Source organism: Astatotilapia calliptera, chromosome 3 (genome assembly GCF_900246225.1).
Source record: "Astatotilapia calliptera chromosome 3, fAstCal1.2, whole genome shotgun sequence".
NCBI lineage: Eukaryota > Metazoa > Chordata > Actinopteri > Cichliformes > Cichlidae > Astatotilapia > Astatotilapia calliptera.
In genome coordinates this window covers 40,340,026-40,353,473 of record NC_039304.1, presented here as the reverse complement: position 1 = coordinate 40,353,473, position 13,448 = coordinate 40,340,026, and the positions used below count along the sequence as shown (strand labels likewise).

The 13,448-nt window shown below is 40.3% G+C and overlaps 1 protein-coding gene and 1 pseudogene across 1 annotated transcript; one reads left to right on the top strand and one right to left on the bottom strand.

Moving 5' to 3' along the window:
* Positions 1-5,646: 5,646 nt before the first annotated feature.
* On the bottom strand, positions 5,647-8,063 carry LOC113019551 (CD276 antigen homolog). The gene is made up of 3 exons (XM_026163308.1): positions 7,811-8,063; positions 6,309-6,662; positions 5,647-6,070 (listed from the first exon to the last, which is right to left on the bottom strand). Exons 1-3 carry the CDS (start codon positions 7,863-7,865, stop codon positions 5,886-5,888), a joined length of 594 nt encoding a protein of 197 aa, XP_026019093.1. The 5' UTR covers positions 7,866-8,063; the 3' UTR covers positions 5,647-5,885.
* Positions 8,064-11,254: 3,191 nt separating this feature from the next.
* On the top strand, positions 11,255-12,026 carry LOC113014742 (platelet-derived growth factor receptor-like protein; annotated as a pseudogene).
* The last annotated feature ends 1,422 nt before the right edge of the window (positions 12,027-13,448 follow it).

Genomic DNA, 13,448 nt, shown 5'->3' with positions numbered 1-13,448 from the left:
TTCATTTCTTCTAAAACGAAGCTCAGTGCGTAACTTTCTTTTTCCCTCTTTTGGAATTTTATGTTTTAATACTTCAGAATAACTGATAATAACCAGTGAAATTCCCTGACTCCTAAACAGCTTCAGTTTAACTCATTTGTTTGTTTGTTTTTTGCTCTTCACAGAGCCATCACACTGAGGACAGAGTACAGCGATAACGTGAGAACAGAAACTTTGCACATTTGACATTCAAATCAGCCACAGTGCAGGGCCTGTTCTAAAAAGACATCTGTGTGCTGAGTCTGCTCTGGTGTCCGGTTTATGTCTGTGAATAGCTGCTGTTATAGCGCTGATATGACTCAATTTCCTTTGACAGCAACAGCAGATTTCCCCCCTTGATTACAGAAGCTTTTACTTCCCTGTTCTGACAGGAATAAAGTTTCAAACTTACAGTATGATAAACTTCCTCCTCTATCTTTGGTTTATGTTTACTCTAATTTGAAGGAAAACATCACGAGGTGAAGGAATGATGTGAAGTTTTCCTACTGCCTCCCTTCATAAAGGATGCTCCAGTGTTCAGTCTGCTATTAGAAGTCATAAGCAGAGCACAGGTAGATGTTTCGCTACTATTTAAAGAATCAAATCAGCTCTGATTACAACTAATCGACTGAAATCTGTGTTGTATTTGTACCTCATGATTGCAGTTCAAGGTTCTTTATTTGTCACATGCATAGTTATACAAGTATAACACACAGTGAAATGTAACCTGACACGCTCCTGGACATGTGCAAAAAGGGGGTAGAGGAAGAACATTATATATATATATAGTATATACATTGGGTGAATGTGCAGTAGTAGCAGCAAGCAGGTGAATTCTGTACATTAACAAAAGTAGACATCTGACTATTTTACAGGATAGACAATATAGACATATTTAAAATCAAAGGAATTTGAAATGTACATTGTGCCTGGGTTTAGAGTTTTTGGATGAGAAATTCTCAGAGAAACAGACAAAACAGACTCCCTGACATGCGAGACTATTGGTATTTGATCCTGGAGACAAATCCCATTGTTTGCCCATCAAACAGAAGCAGGTGAGCAGAACAGGTGACACCGTATACACACAATGCTTGTCCTGTTGTCCTCCTGCTCACCTTTAAAAGCTCACAGCAGATGACCACCCGTCCATTAATGTGATTCTAAGGTTTCTTTCTGCTAAATGGATTTTTGTTCTTCCAACCGTCACCAAGTGCTCGCTGTGTTATTGTACGGTCTTTACCTTACAGTGCAAAGCACCTTGAGGTGACTGTTCTTGTAATTTGGGACTATAGAAATCAAACTGGACTGACACCAAATTGTAAAATAACTGAAGAATTATGAATAACCTTTAGACACATGGTTGAAATAGACACACCTCACTTCCGATGTTTCCGGCTGTCTGTGGACTGAAGCCCTCAGAGTCTGTGTTTTGTACACACACACACAGTCAGGGTTAAACTACTGTACACTTTGTCCTTCTGAAGTATTAACACACACTCACATTCTACCAGGCTGCACCTTCTTCTCCTAATTATACACCATTTAATATTTAAAAAGTTGTTAGAAATGAAATTATAAATCTCATCTCTCTTTGTGTCTTGTGTCGCCAGCTTCTCCTGCTATGCTGAGCAGAAAGATGAGTGATGCATGAGCTGAGGCTCTTTTAACAGACAGACTTTGATGTAAGGAAAGGATGGAGACGCCCGTGTGTGCGACTGTTTTAGAGGACTCCACAAAGTGCATCCCACAATCCTACAACACAGTCCAACACGAGTTCCACATCATCAGTGATGTGAAACAACCGCAACCTCAACTCTCTCTATCAAATATTTTTATTTGTTTTTGCCAATAGAGCGCACAGAGTATTTGCAGAAATTACACGGACCTCACAGCAGGAAACAGGAAACTGTTTATAACATCACCCTGAACACAGGATCCTGATATTGTTTTGAGTTGAACCTATGAAAGAGTTCATAAGGCAGAGCTGTATTCGTTTTGGGGCTTCTGGTCTATTGTTTACATCACTTCTGCTTTCCCGCACTTTAAAACTCATTTCTGTTGTCATCAGTCTGGTCCAATCATCTCACAGCCCTCCTTCAGTGAGCCAATCAGCCTCTGCTCTGTGCTCTTCAAATGTCAATAAAGTCTGTCCCTCATAACAGCGCCTCATTAAACCCCACCCTGTGGCTCAGAACAAACTTAAACACTATTACACAACCGTATATAAACACTCTTCATGTGAGCCTTGGTCACACAGACCTTTGCCACAGAGTGTGACATGTGTGAAGGAGGAAATGTGACACTCTGGATTTTTTTGTGAGTCGGCCTAAACAGAAGGCTCTCTGCATGGTGCATGAAGCAACTTCCTGATTCAGTCTGCAAGCTCGAAACCACAGTGCAACAGCTTCAACCACAAACACTGTGCACATATGTGTGTACACCCATTTTGTTATCTCTGCTGTCTCTCAGGGACGGACCCCTAACTGACATTTAGAGATAAACACATTTTAGTTTTGATTCTTACACAGTAAAAACAAACTTTACTATTTGTATTTTCCAAGGAAATTTTTTAAAGCTGAGTTTTTCCCCCAGAGCAACATTTATGTTTCATCTTTCTGAGTCACAGAGTGACTAACCACACACACCAGACGGCACATGTGGAACTTAACCTGGCCCACATTAAGACCTTTATAGCTGAGGAGCTGACGAGGTCTAAAATGAGTGCTGTGTGGGCCAGATGTGGTAGAAGTGTCAGAAAACAGCGTACGTCTGACCTATAAGAGATGAAGCCGTGGCTGAGTTGAGACAGTCCGACTCACTCAACTTGTCACTTTCACATACGTTCCCCTTCAGGTTCATGTCCATATTTGACATTTAAAACCATCTTATCAAATTACTGCATCCCACAAATATCACAGTGTCACATGACCTCCAGCTTTAACTTCCTCCGATCCAGATGATGATGATCTCTGCTGTGATGATGACCTGGATGACTGAGAACCTTCACAAACAGATCTAACCACACACTGAGCTCTGTTTACAGTCGCAGGCTCGTTAGGAGCTGTGTAGGTTACATTTTAACTTCAGTTTCTTTGTTGCACACTGCAGTTAAAGCAGGTCAATGATCAGGTTTAGTATCAGCCTCTGCATAAAGAAATACCAAACAAATATGTTTCATTATTCAGTGCTGCAGCTGCTCTCTGAGTGTTTTTCACCTGGTGATGCCTGAAGCTGATCTCAGGAGCTGTGTTTGACTCTGGAACTGGATCAGCAGGTTTCCAGTAAAACTAGACCTGCATGAACACGCCCACTCGCAGCGCTGAACACATCAACAGAAAAGAAAACAAGCATAAATCCTTTTTAAATACAGAAATGCATCACAGTACAATACAGAAACAGAACAATTGTTTTCATAGTGTGTTTTTTGAGTATGTATTAAGAACATCATAATAGAAAGTTTTAATACAGCCCTTGTTATTATTTAAACCACTGTTTTCTCTTTTAGGATCATATATTAATACTTACAGTCAGACGATTAAACAACCTTTCAGTTCTTAAAGATTTCAAGCATTTTACCGCAAAAAGATACTCTGCAAATAAGTTCATGGCATCAGGAATAGGCACCAAATTAATTTTGTGCAAACGCTTTTAAAAAGCATGTTTAAACATGCAAAATATTTTAAGGACGATGGCTAAGCCTTTAAGAGGGAGCCTGCTCTTATCCAGGAGTTGCTGAGCTGATAAATGTGCAGATTAAACCATAGCCTGAAGCAGCTGAATCAAAGATCAGCAGTGTTTACACATCAGGCTTAGTTTGCACTTTAGACTCACAGAAGAAGTACTGAAAACTTCTTCCTGCCTCAGGCTGAGAAACAGTGGCAGAGCTGAAGCTGAACTTCAGGCAACAACATGAACCTTTTTGCTTCTAGTTACAGTCACAGGCTCATCAGGAGCTGTGGCTGAACTTAAGTTTAATCCAAAGTATTTTTGCTACATACTGTAGTTAATGAAAGTCAGTCCAATCACTTTATCACCAGCTTTTATTGAGTATAATCAGCGTGTGTTCTACACAGAGAACTTTGTTCAAGGAATAACTGATAAGCAGCCTTTATATCAGGTATAAAGAGCTTCAGACTCAAATGTGTCTTGAGGGAAAAGATTATTGACTTTTAAATCTTCAGTGCTGCAGCTTCTCTCTCTGAGCTGAGTTCAGGTGGTTCCCAGTGAGATTAGACCTGCATGAACATGATAATAGCTAGTTGTTGCTTTTTTTTTTTCATATTCACCAGTAAAGGAAAGAACCTGAGCACGAAACAACAGAAAAAAAAAACAATATAAACTGATAGTTTTCCCTTTAATTTCATTTCACACTAGTACTTCAAAAGGCACATTAAAGCATCAGAAGGTAATCATACAGGTGATATCACCCAAACAGGATTTTGTTTAAAAAGCTGATGCTAAATAAAATGCAAGAAACAGTAAAGAAGTGAAATGAATACTATGTTTAACTGTAGCTTATAAGAGGACTTCTGCTTCAAACAAGACATTGATATTAAACAGAGAATCATTTCAATTGGCTCACAGTGACTGATCTACTTATATACGTCATTACCAGACAGACCCTCAATCCAAACACCAGAACAGCAAATCTTTAGTTTATGTTCTGACAGACAGAGACAGAATGCATTCAATTTATAATTTATGTAAAACTGTGGAAGTTTTAGTTTTTGTAATTTTCTATTCTTGCATTTTTCTTGTTGTTTTATATTTATTTGCCCTTAACAGACATTTTATTGCTAGACCAGCAATAAAAGGCTTAACATTTAGAATAAGTGATTTCATTTTCTCTTTGCTCTCTGTTTTGAGGTGAGGATGAAGAGGCAATTATTCCTCAGACGATGAATGTTTATTAACTGCCCTGTGCAAAGAAACTGAAGATGAAAGGCCTATTGGGAGAATTTTTTCTTATCCAGGTAACTTCAAACTTCAGGGTTCAATCTGTACTATGAAGGTGGTTCACTTTTTCCTGGGGTTCCTTGTTAATCTATGACCTAACCTGTTCAATAGCAGGTTAGGTCATAGATTAGAGATCTGTAGGTATGAAATGAGGTGTGAGATCACTTCCTACTGACAAACTAAGTCTGTGGCAAACAGCATCACCATTCCTGGAAGAGCCTTCAGACCAGCGTGTGGATAGTAGTAGTTGTCCAAACTCTTTATATTATATTATTATTATCTTATAAGATTTTACATCAGTTCCAGGTGGACAGAGTTTACATTGGACAGTATACAGTATGTTATTCATATTGTAGTCTTATCTTTGCTATATAACACTGTCTGTGAAGGTTTTAGTCATCCAGGTCATCGTAGTCAAAGGAGCTTGCAAAGAAAAGTGTCTGGACATCTTTAAGTTACTTGAAGATGTTTCACCTCTCATCCGAGAAGCTTCTTCAGAACTGAAGAAGCTTCTCAGAAACATTTCGGAAACATCTTCAAGTAACTTAAAGATGTCCAGACACTTTTCTTTGCAAGCTCCTTTGACTACGATGACCTGGATGACTGAGAACCTTCACAGACAGTGTTATATAGCAAAGATAAGACTACAATATGAATAACATACTGTATACTGTCCAATGTAAACTCTGTCCACCTGGAACTGATGTAAAATCTTATAAGATAATAATAATATAATATATAAATATGACCACCAATGTCAGGAAAGATACCCTGGGTATTTTGAACTTGCTTCATAGTACAGGGCCCAGATTCGGACCTATATTATATTTCCACATGCTGAATGTCAGAAGTGAGAACTTGGAACGGCAGCAGGAAATTTAAAGTAAAGCTGAAAAAAGCTCTGAAATTTTTCAGACAAGCGGTTGTTCAGCTGGAGGCTGGTATGATTCCTGGCTCTGCTGTTGTTTATGTTTTCTGTAGATCACAAGGCCAACAACAGCAGCAACAAGAAGCACAGCAGAAACTGACAGAATAGCTGCAGGTCCAACAGATCCAATCTTCCCTCCTCCATCGTCTGGGTTTTCTCCTGTCTGACCTGCAGGTGAGAAACAGGTGTGAGGTGTCAGCTGTCAGGTAGGTGATGAGTGAAGAACAGAACAGAATCCATTTCCTCTTCAAACTGCTGTCAGACATTATCTACTGCACTCTGATCACATCACTCAGACCAGCTGCTTTCTACAAAGTCTCATCAACAACATCTTTAGAAACAAACATCAACAAGCAGGAAGCAGCTTCACCTCTGATCACACACACACTCAACTCTACTCACTCACCTGGAGGATCAACAACACTCAGGTTTATGCTGCTGATGGTTTTCACAGCTCTCTTTCTCCGTTCTCCCCCATGCGTGAGGATGCGGCACTCGTATGTTCCATTATCTGCAGCTTTCACTTTCTCCAGAATCAAAGACACGTCTCCATTTTTCATCTGTTGGTCCTGGAGTTCCACCCGGTCTTTAAAAGATGGTTGCTGGTCTTCTGGAACAATGTGCCCGTCTCGGAGCAAAAGAACATATTCTGGCTCCAGGTCCTGTCTGCTCCACTCCACACCTGCGAGGTTGTTGCTGTTTGGAGCTTGACATGGCAGAGTGACTTTTTCTCCAAGCCTAGCTGTGATGGTTTTTATGTCTGAAAGAGGAAACAACAAAGATCAGAGAGGTTAAAGGGGTCAGAGTATAGGTCTTCACTTTTACAGCAGCCAATAGGAACAAGTAACTTTAAAGAGGAACTGCAAAGCTCTGATGAACTGGGCAAGAGACAAAACAACAGACATACTTGGCATCATCTGATGTGTGGTGGATAAATCATTACACCACTTACACAGAATCGACTCTCTTTCTCTGTGAGGACCTGCACTGATGTGTGTTCCCAGACCTTAACCTTAAATGACTTTAACCTGTACATTAAAATCAGGAAAATCATATCAACGTCTTCTGTACTATAAAAGCATAAAAGCACACACACAAACCTTCTGTTGACTGTTCCCTTTGATATGAATCTCCACAGCCACTGAGTTTGCTCCTTTGTATCCTTTTGATCCACATATTTAATAGGAGTGAGGAAAAAAATTGAAGCAGCCAAAGTACCACAATATTATGATTGGCTATACTGTATTAATACCTTAGTTGCATCTATTATTGTAGGGTATTTTACTTACAATATAGAGAACCTTGAAACAACTGTTGTTGGGATTTGATGCTAAATAAATAAAACTGAACTGAAATTATAAACAAGGAGAACACCTCAAGTCTTTTCATTTTTAAAGAGATAAATTAGACTTAACTACAAATTAAAACTAAGGCGATGGCAGCTTCTAGCTTTGCTTGCCAGTGTCTAGAAAAAAAAACAGATGGACCAAACTAGTCTTAGAAGCTTAGAAGTCAAGAAAAAACACATCACAGTTATTGACAGTTTGATAATAATAAGTTTGTTTGCAGGTTTGCAGGGGCGATTTCCAATACGCCAGCAGATGTCGCTGTTTGAAATAGCAGGAAACAAATGCGTCAGCGTTTCCGTGTTTTACGAAGCCTTTTCTTTCCACATCACTATCGATACTGTTTTTAAAATAGACATATTTATACGTTTCTGTCATACGAATCTTACAGGCACTTTGTACTGTCGCATTAACTTCCCATGTAAAGGTTTTTTATGAAAAACAAAAAGACTAAATGTAGACTACAATAAAAAAGCAACAAATTAAACTCACATAAAATGTATTAACTTGTTATTTAATCGTTTTTCACACATTCACATTGATCTACTAATACAATGCTCACCTTGTGCGGCAGAAATCAGTGGGTTTAGAGACAGAAGAATCAGGAAGGGCAGCATTTTCTCTCTCTTTTCATTATGTACACGTTTGTGTACTCCCCAACGCCAGACCTAGCAAACAACTGAAGTTTAATATTAAATTTGTAATATTACGCCTCTAATATTAAACTTCAGTTGCTCGCTGTAGAATCTTACAGCAAGAAGTGTTGTTAAGTTTCGTTTTCCTTTCCACACAAAGGGAACATCCACGCCCTGTAAACCACACCACGTGATTGCCGATAACACATAGGTTTCATGCATTCTTACTTCAGTTCCCTTCCTAGCTCAGACGCCATATATATATATATATATATATATATAGATAGATAGATAGATAGATAGATAGATAGATAGATAGATAGATAGATAGATAGATAGATAGATAGATAGATAGATATGGCGTCTGAACATTTTATACAGATAAAAAAATATAAAATATAAATAAATAATATGTATGTACCCTTACATAACAGGAAACAGTTTTATGCTGTTTAAGTTGTGTTGTGGTGAGAGTGCCGTTGTCATTAATGGGTGTGTATAGTCTAAGAATATGTCACAGTTAAAACCAGGAAGCTCAGAGGAGCAGTTTTTACGCGCTTTTACGTTACATTACAAAGTTTGACTGAAACAACAGACCGCGCACATATTTGAACTCTCTGATTGGCTCTTCTTCAATTTATTGACCAATAGCTGTTCTCCTACAGCAGCGCACACTGTTGTCAGGTGTGTGTGGTGTAGCCGATTCTGTGCTGAGTGTTTTTAAATCCACTCACGTTCGTTAGCTGTGAATATTCGTGGATAACACTTTTTAACTGTAAACTATTAGACCAGTTAGTCTGGGTGGTAAGGACAATACTATCGGTCAGGTTAATGTGTAAGAATATTTATGTATTCTAAGGAGCCTGGAAAGGAAAACGACTGGACTTCTTTAAGTTTCTTGAAGACGTTTCATGTGTTTGTTCTGACAAATAACAAAGCAGTGTTGTAGGTACGAAGTGAAAACAGAACTGCACGAAACTAGGATGTATTTGTATTATGTGGAGGGTTGTAGTTTTTTTTTTTTTGTATGGCACTTTGCTGCTCTCTAGTGACAGACACAAAATAAAGTAGTCAACTGAGTGATTACTGTTACGTAATATTTTGGGATATTTTTACATGTAGACAACAATCAGCCAACACATAAATAAAGACTTGAAGTCCATTTGAAACAGAGGCCATCTGACAACAGCACGAGCACAGGCAGCTCCTCGTGTGATGGTTTCTTTTCTTCCTTCCATTCTTTCTCTCTCACCTTTTAGATGGAACTGTAATCTGGTTTTACACGTTTTTGGGTGGCTCCTGTTCATTATCAATTCATAAAGCCTGCAGTATTTAAAGACACAAGTCCTGTACTACACTCAACAAAAATATAAACGCAACTTTGTTACTGCTCCCATTCCCCATGGGATGGACGTAGAGACCTAAAATTCATTCCAGATACACAATATAACCATCCCTCCCAAACAGTGGTCACAAATCAGTCCAAATGTGTGGTAGTGGGCACATCTGCTATATTGAGATAATCCATCCCACCTCACAGGTGTGCCACATCAGGATGCTGATCTGACATCATGAGTAGTGCACAGGTGTACCTCAGACTGCCCACAACAAAAGGCCACCCTGGAATGTGCAGTTTTGTCTCACAGCAAAATGCCACAGATGCCACAAGCAATGAGGGAGCGTGCAATTGGCATGCTGACAGCAGGAATGTCAACCAGATCTGTCGCCCGTGCATTGAATGTTCATTTCTCAACCATGAGCCGTCTCCACAGGCGTTTCAGAGAATATGGCAGCACATCCAACCGGCCTCACAACCGCAGACCTCGTGTAACCACACCAGCCCAGGACCTCCACATCCAGCAGGTTCACCTCCAAGATCGTCTGAGACCAGCCACCCAGACAGCTGCTGGAACAATTGGTTTGCACAACCAAACAATTTCTGCACAAACTGTCAGAAACCGTCTCAGGGACGCTCAACTGCATGCCCGTCGTCCTCATCGGGGTCTTGACCTGACTCCAGCTCGTCGCCGTAACAGACTTGTGTGGGCAAATGCTCACATTCGATGGCGTCTGGCACGTTGGAGAGGTGTGCGCTTCACGGATGAATCATGGTTCACATTGTTCAGGGCAGATGGCAGCTGAGAATGTCCCAGTTCTTGCATGGCCAGCATACTCACCGGACATGTCACCCATTGAACATGTTCGGGATGTGCTTGACCGGCGTATACGACAGCGTGTACCAGTTCCCACGAATATCCAACAACCTCGCACAGCCATTGAAGTGGAGTGGACCAACATTCCACAGGCCACAATTGACAATCTGATAGACTCCAGGCGACGATGTGTTGCACTGCATGAGGCAAATGGTGGTCACACCAGATACTGACCGGTTCTGGGTCCCCAGACCCCCAATAGCGCAAAAAACTGCACATTCCAGGGTGGCCTTTTGTTGTGGGCAGTCTGAGGTACACCTGTGCACTACTCATGATGTCAGATCAGCATCCTGATGTGGCACACCTGTGAGGTGGGATGGATTATCTCAATATAGCAGATGTGCCCACTACCACACATTTGGACTGATTTGTGACCACTGTTTGGGAGGGATGGTTATATTGTGTATCTGGAATGAATTTTAGGTCTCTACGTCCATCCCATGGGGAATGGGAGCAGTAACAAAGGTGTTGCGTTTATATTTTTGTTGAGTGTATGAAGCAGGGTTGTGGCTTATTCAAGTAACTCCACATTCACAGTACTACGAAGGTGTGTCTGTGAAGATGCTCAGTCATCAAGGTCAATTGTAGAACCACCTTCTCTACTATGAAGGTGGTTCAGTTCTCATATCTCTCGTATTAGCCAGTAGAATGTTCTTGGATTATTCCTGCAAACTCAACCCACTTTGGTCGTGTACTACAAAGCAAATCCACCATAACCTGGATGTCTTTTCTTTGATTTCATTAAAAACTGAAATTGAACATTAGTAACAAATACAGATTAGTAGACATAATTATTCGTTGATCTTTCTTTATTCATTGATGTATATAAAAGAACTGAAGAAGCTTCTCAGCTGAGAGGTTAAACATCTTCAAGAAACTTAAAGTCCAGTCACTTTTCTTTTCAAGCTCTTTAGAATATATAAATATTCTTCAACAATGTACACATTAACCTGACTAACCAGTCTAACCATTTACTCTTTAAGCATGATATCCATAGTTATCCATTACAGTCAAGCTGTGTAATGTAACAAAGCACAGTGTGGTGCTCTGATACAGCTTCAGAGTTTTAAACAATTGATGGGTTAAAGTTCCTTAATCAATTTTATATTTGACATATTTTACTCAGCTGAGTGTTGTTACAGACACACACACCCATTAATGACAGTGATCGTCTTGCACAAAGCAAGGTCCATAAGGTCAGGTAACATTTCATGTCTACAGATCTTTACTCATAAAGTGCAGTGTCAGCTTGAGTAAGCAAGAAAATGTGTTCTTTTGCTCCTTTTTGCTTTGGCTGTGCAGAATTGTTCAGTATGAGCGATATGGGGTTCTGATGCTGGTCAACCCCTCTGGTGCAGACACGGGGGAGTACACATGCTACCCAATGTACTGTGAACACACTGACTGCAGGAAGGAATACAGCAAAGCTGTTAGTCTTCGTCTTCTTTCCAGGTGTGATTAATACATTTTATTGATGGTTAGCCTTGCATTTCTCTGAACTGCAGATTTGACATGAATCTTTTTTACATCCTAATAATCTCATCATAAATTTGCCATATCTGGTCTCTGTACGGACCAGATCCACAACTGTTTGTTCCATCAACTGAGTATTACAAGGTGATTCAGCTGAGGGGCAACTGGCCTGGCAGCCAGGTGACCTCCCCTGTCAGGCGACGTCACCTGAGGCTAAAGTAACTCTGCACTGTGAGTACCCACCTGTGGAGGTGGACAGAAGGGAGATCTCCTTTAATGTAAGAAGGGCTTCACAATCCATCGACCTCGAGCATATCATGCCGGAGCTTTATACTGTGTTTCCAGTCTGGGAAACCTGAGGCAGAGCTCTATAAAGTACATGCTCATCTATGTTAACACAATGCTGAGCTCCACTCTCTTGACTGCCCAGCACAGAGTCCTGACATCCACTCATTAGAACACCTTCGGGAGGAATTGGAGCGGAGACTACAACCCGGGCCTTTTTGTCAAACATTAGTGTCTAACCTTACAAATGGAAAAATTAAGAAACATTCCTATAAACATGCTCCTAAACCTTGTGGAAAGAGTTCCCGGAAGAGATGAAACGGCAATAGCTGTAAATCATATTACACCAATATGAATTAAGAATGGGATTTCACTCAAGTTCACATGTGTGTGAGCGCACACAAAACAATACTTTTGGCAATATAGTGTAGCTTTGTGTGACAGTACAGGATGTAAAGCCTATTTGCACTCACTTGATGTATTTATAAAGTGGCATCCAATATCACCAGTGGATAGGAGTCGTGGCTTGGCAGTGTCTGGCACACGAATGGCAGATGCAAAGTAGCTCTGTTATATTGCAGGACATGGTATCAAAAAGAGAAGCAGACAATAACACAAGACTGCTTGTTGTGTAGTGTTTCAACACAGTAAACATCAGTATGCATCTGAGTGAATATTGTGTTCATCCAGTGTGTTATAGATATAGTAAATTAAGCAAAAAAAAATCGTTCAAAAACATTGGACATGCTAGGGATGTCATGCTCAATATTGATGTGTGGCTCAAAAAACCCATGTCAGGTGACCACGGGTAACTGAGGTTTTGGTGCATGTTGAGTCATGGCTTGCCCACTGGTTTGGTTGCCAGAGTATTGAAAAATATTTATGATGCCACAAACTCCCAGACACACACACACACAAACTACAAGCACTTTCTCTAGGTCCAAGTGCTTTCTGTCTCACATTTGCACATGTTCAAACGCCAGTGACAATGTGTGACAATAGCAAAAGTGGCCATTGGGTGTCGCTGTTCAGATGATTTTGAAACCTTGACTGACCAATAGAAGAAGAATGTTTGGTCTAGGGGACAGAGGCACTCTCCCGTCCCTAATGACAGAGCAATCATTATTTATTCCCATCTGGCAGACCTGATAGGGGGGAAAAAATTAGTGAAGGAGGACAAAGAGAGAGAGAGCGTAACAGAGAGAGGAAGCAAACGCAGGGGAGGGCTTACATACAGTTAGGGGAAGGGGGCGGGCTTTAGTTGGTGTCATTTAAAAATAAGAAAAAGAAATCTAATTACCGAGAACAGAAATAAAGAACACAACCATGCCAAGTAAGTAATATATATATATATTTATACATCGTTGTACTCTGATTGTATGCTTTGGTTGGTAACTGAGGGCTGGGTTTGGGATGATGACAGAGAGCAGAGTCTAAACTTTGATTTAGAAGTTGTGGCTTTATTATGTGCATCCCATGTCACAAGCATAGCAAAGGAAGAAGGTGTAAAATGAACATTAATGGCATCAAATATGAGCTAAAGCCTTACACAAACAGTGGAGCATGAACAATAATTATAGAGAAGAATTTGAAT

What these genes read in the sequence shown, in the direction of transcription:
- LOC113019551 (XM_026163308.1), bottom strand. Translation starts at nt 7,865, where the DNA reads ATGCTGCCCTTCCTGATTCTTCTGTCTCTAAACCCACTGATTTCTGCC. An exon ending in ACTGATTTCTGCCGCACAAG is followed by an intron (nt 6,663 to 7,810) that starts GTGAGCATTGTA and finishes TTCCTCTTTCAG; the next exon opens with ACATAAAAACCATCACAGCT. An exon ending in GAGTGTTGTTGATCCTCCAG is followed by an intron (nt 6,071 to 6,308) that starts GTGAGTGAGTAG and finishes TCTCACCTGCAG; the next exon opens with GTCAGACAGGAGAAAACCCA.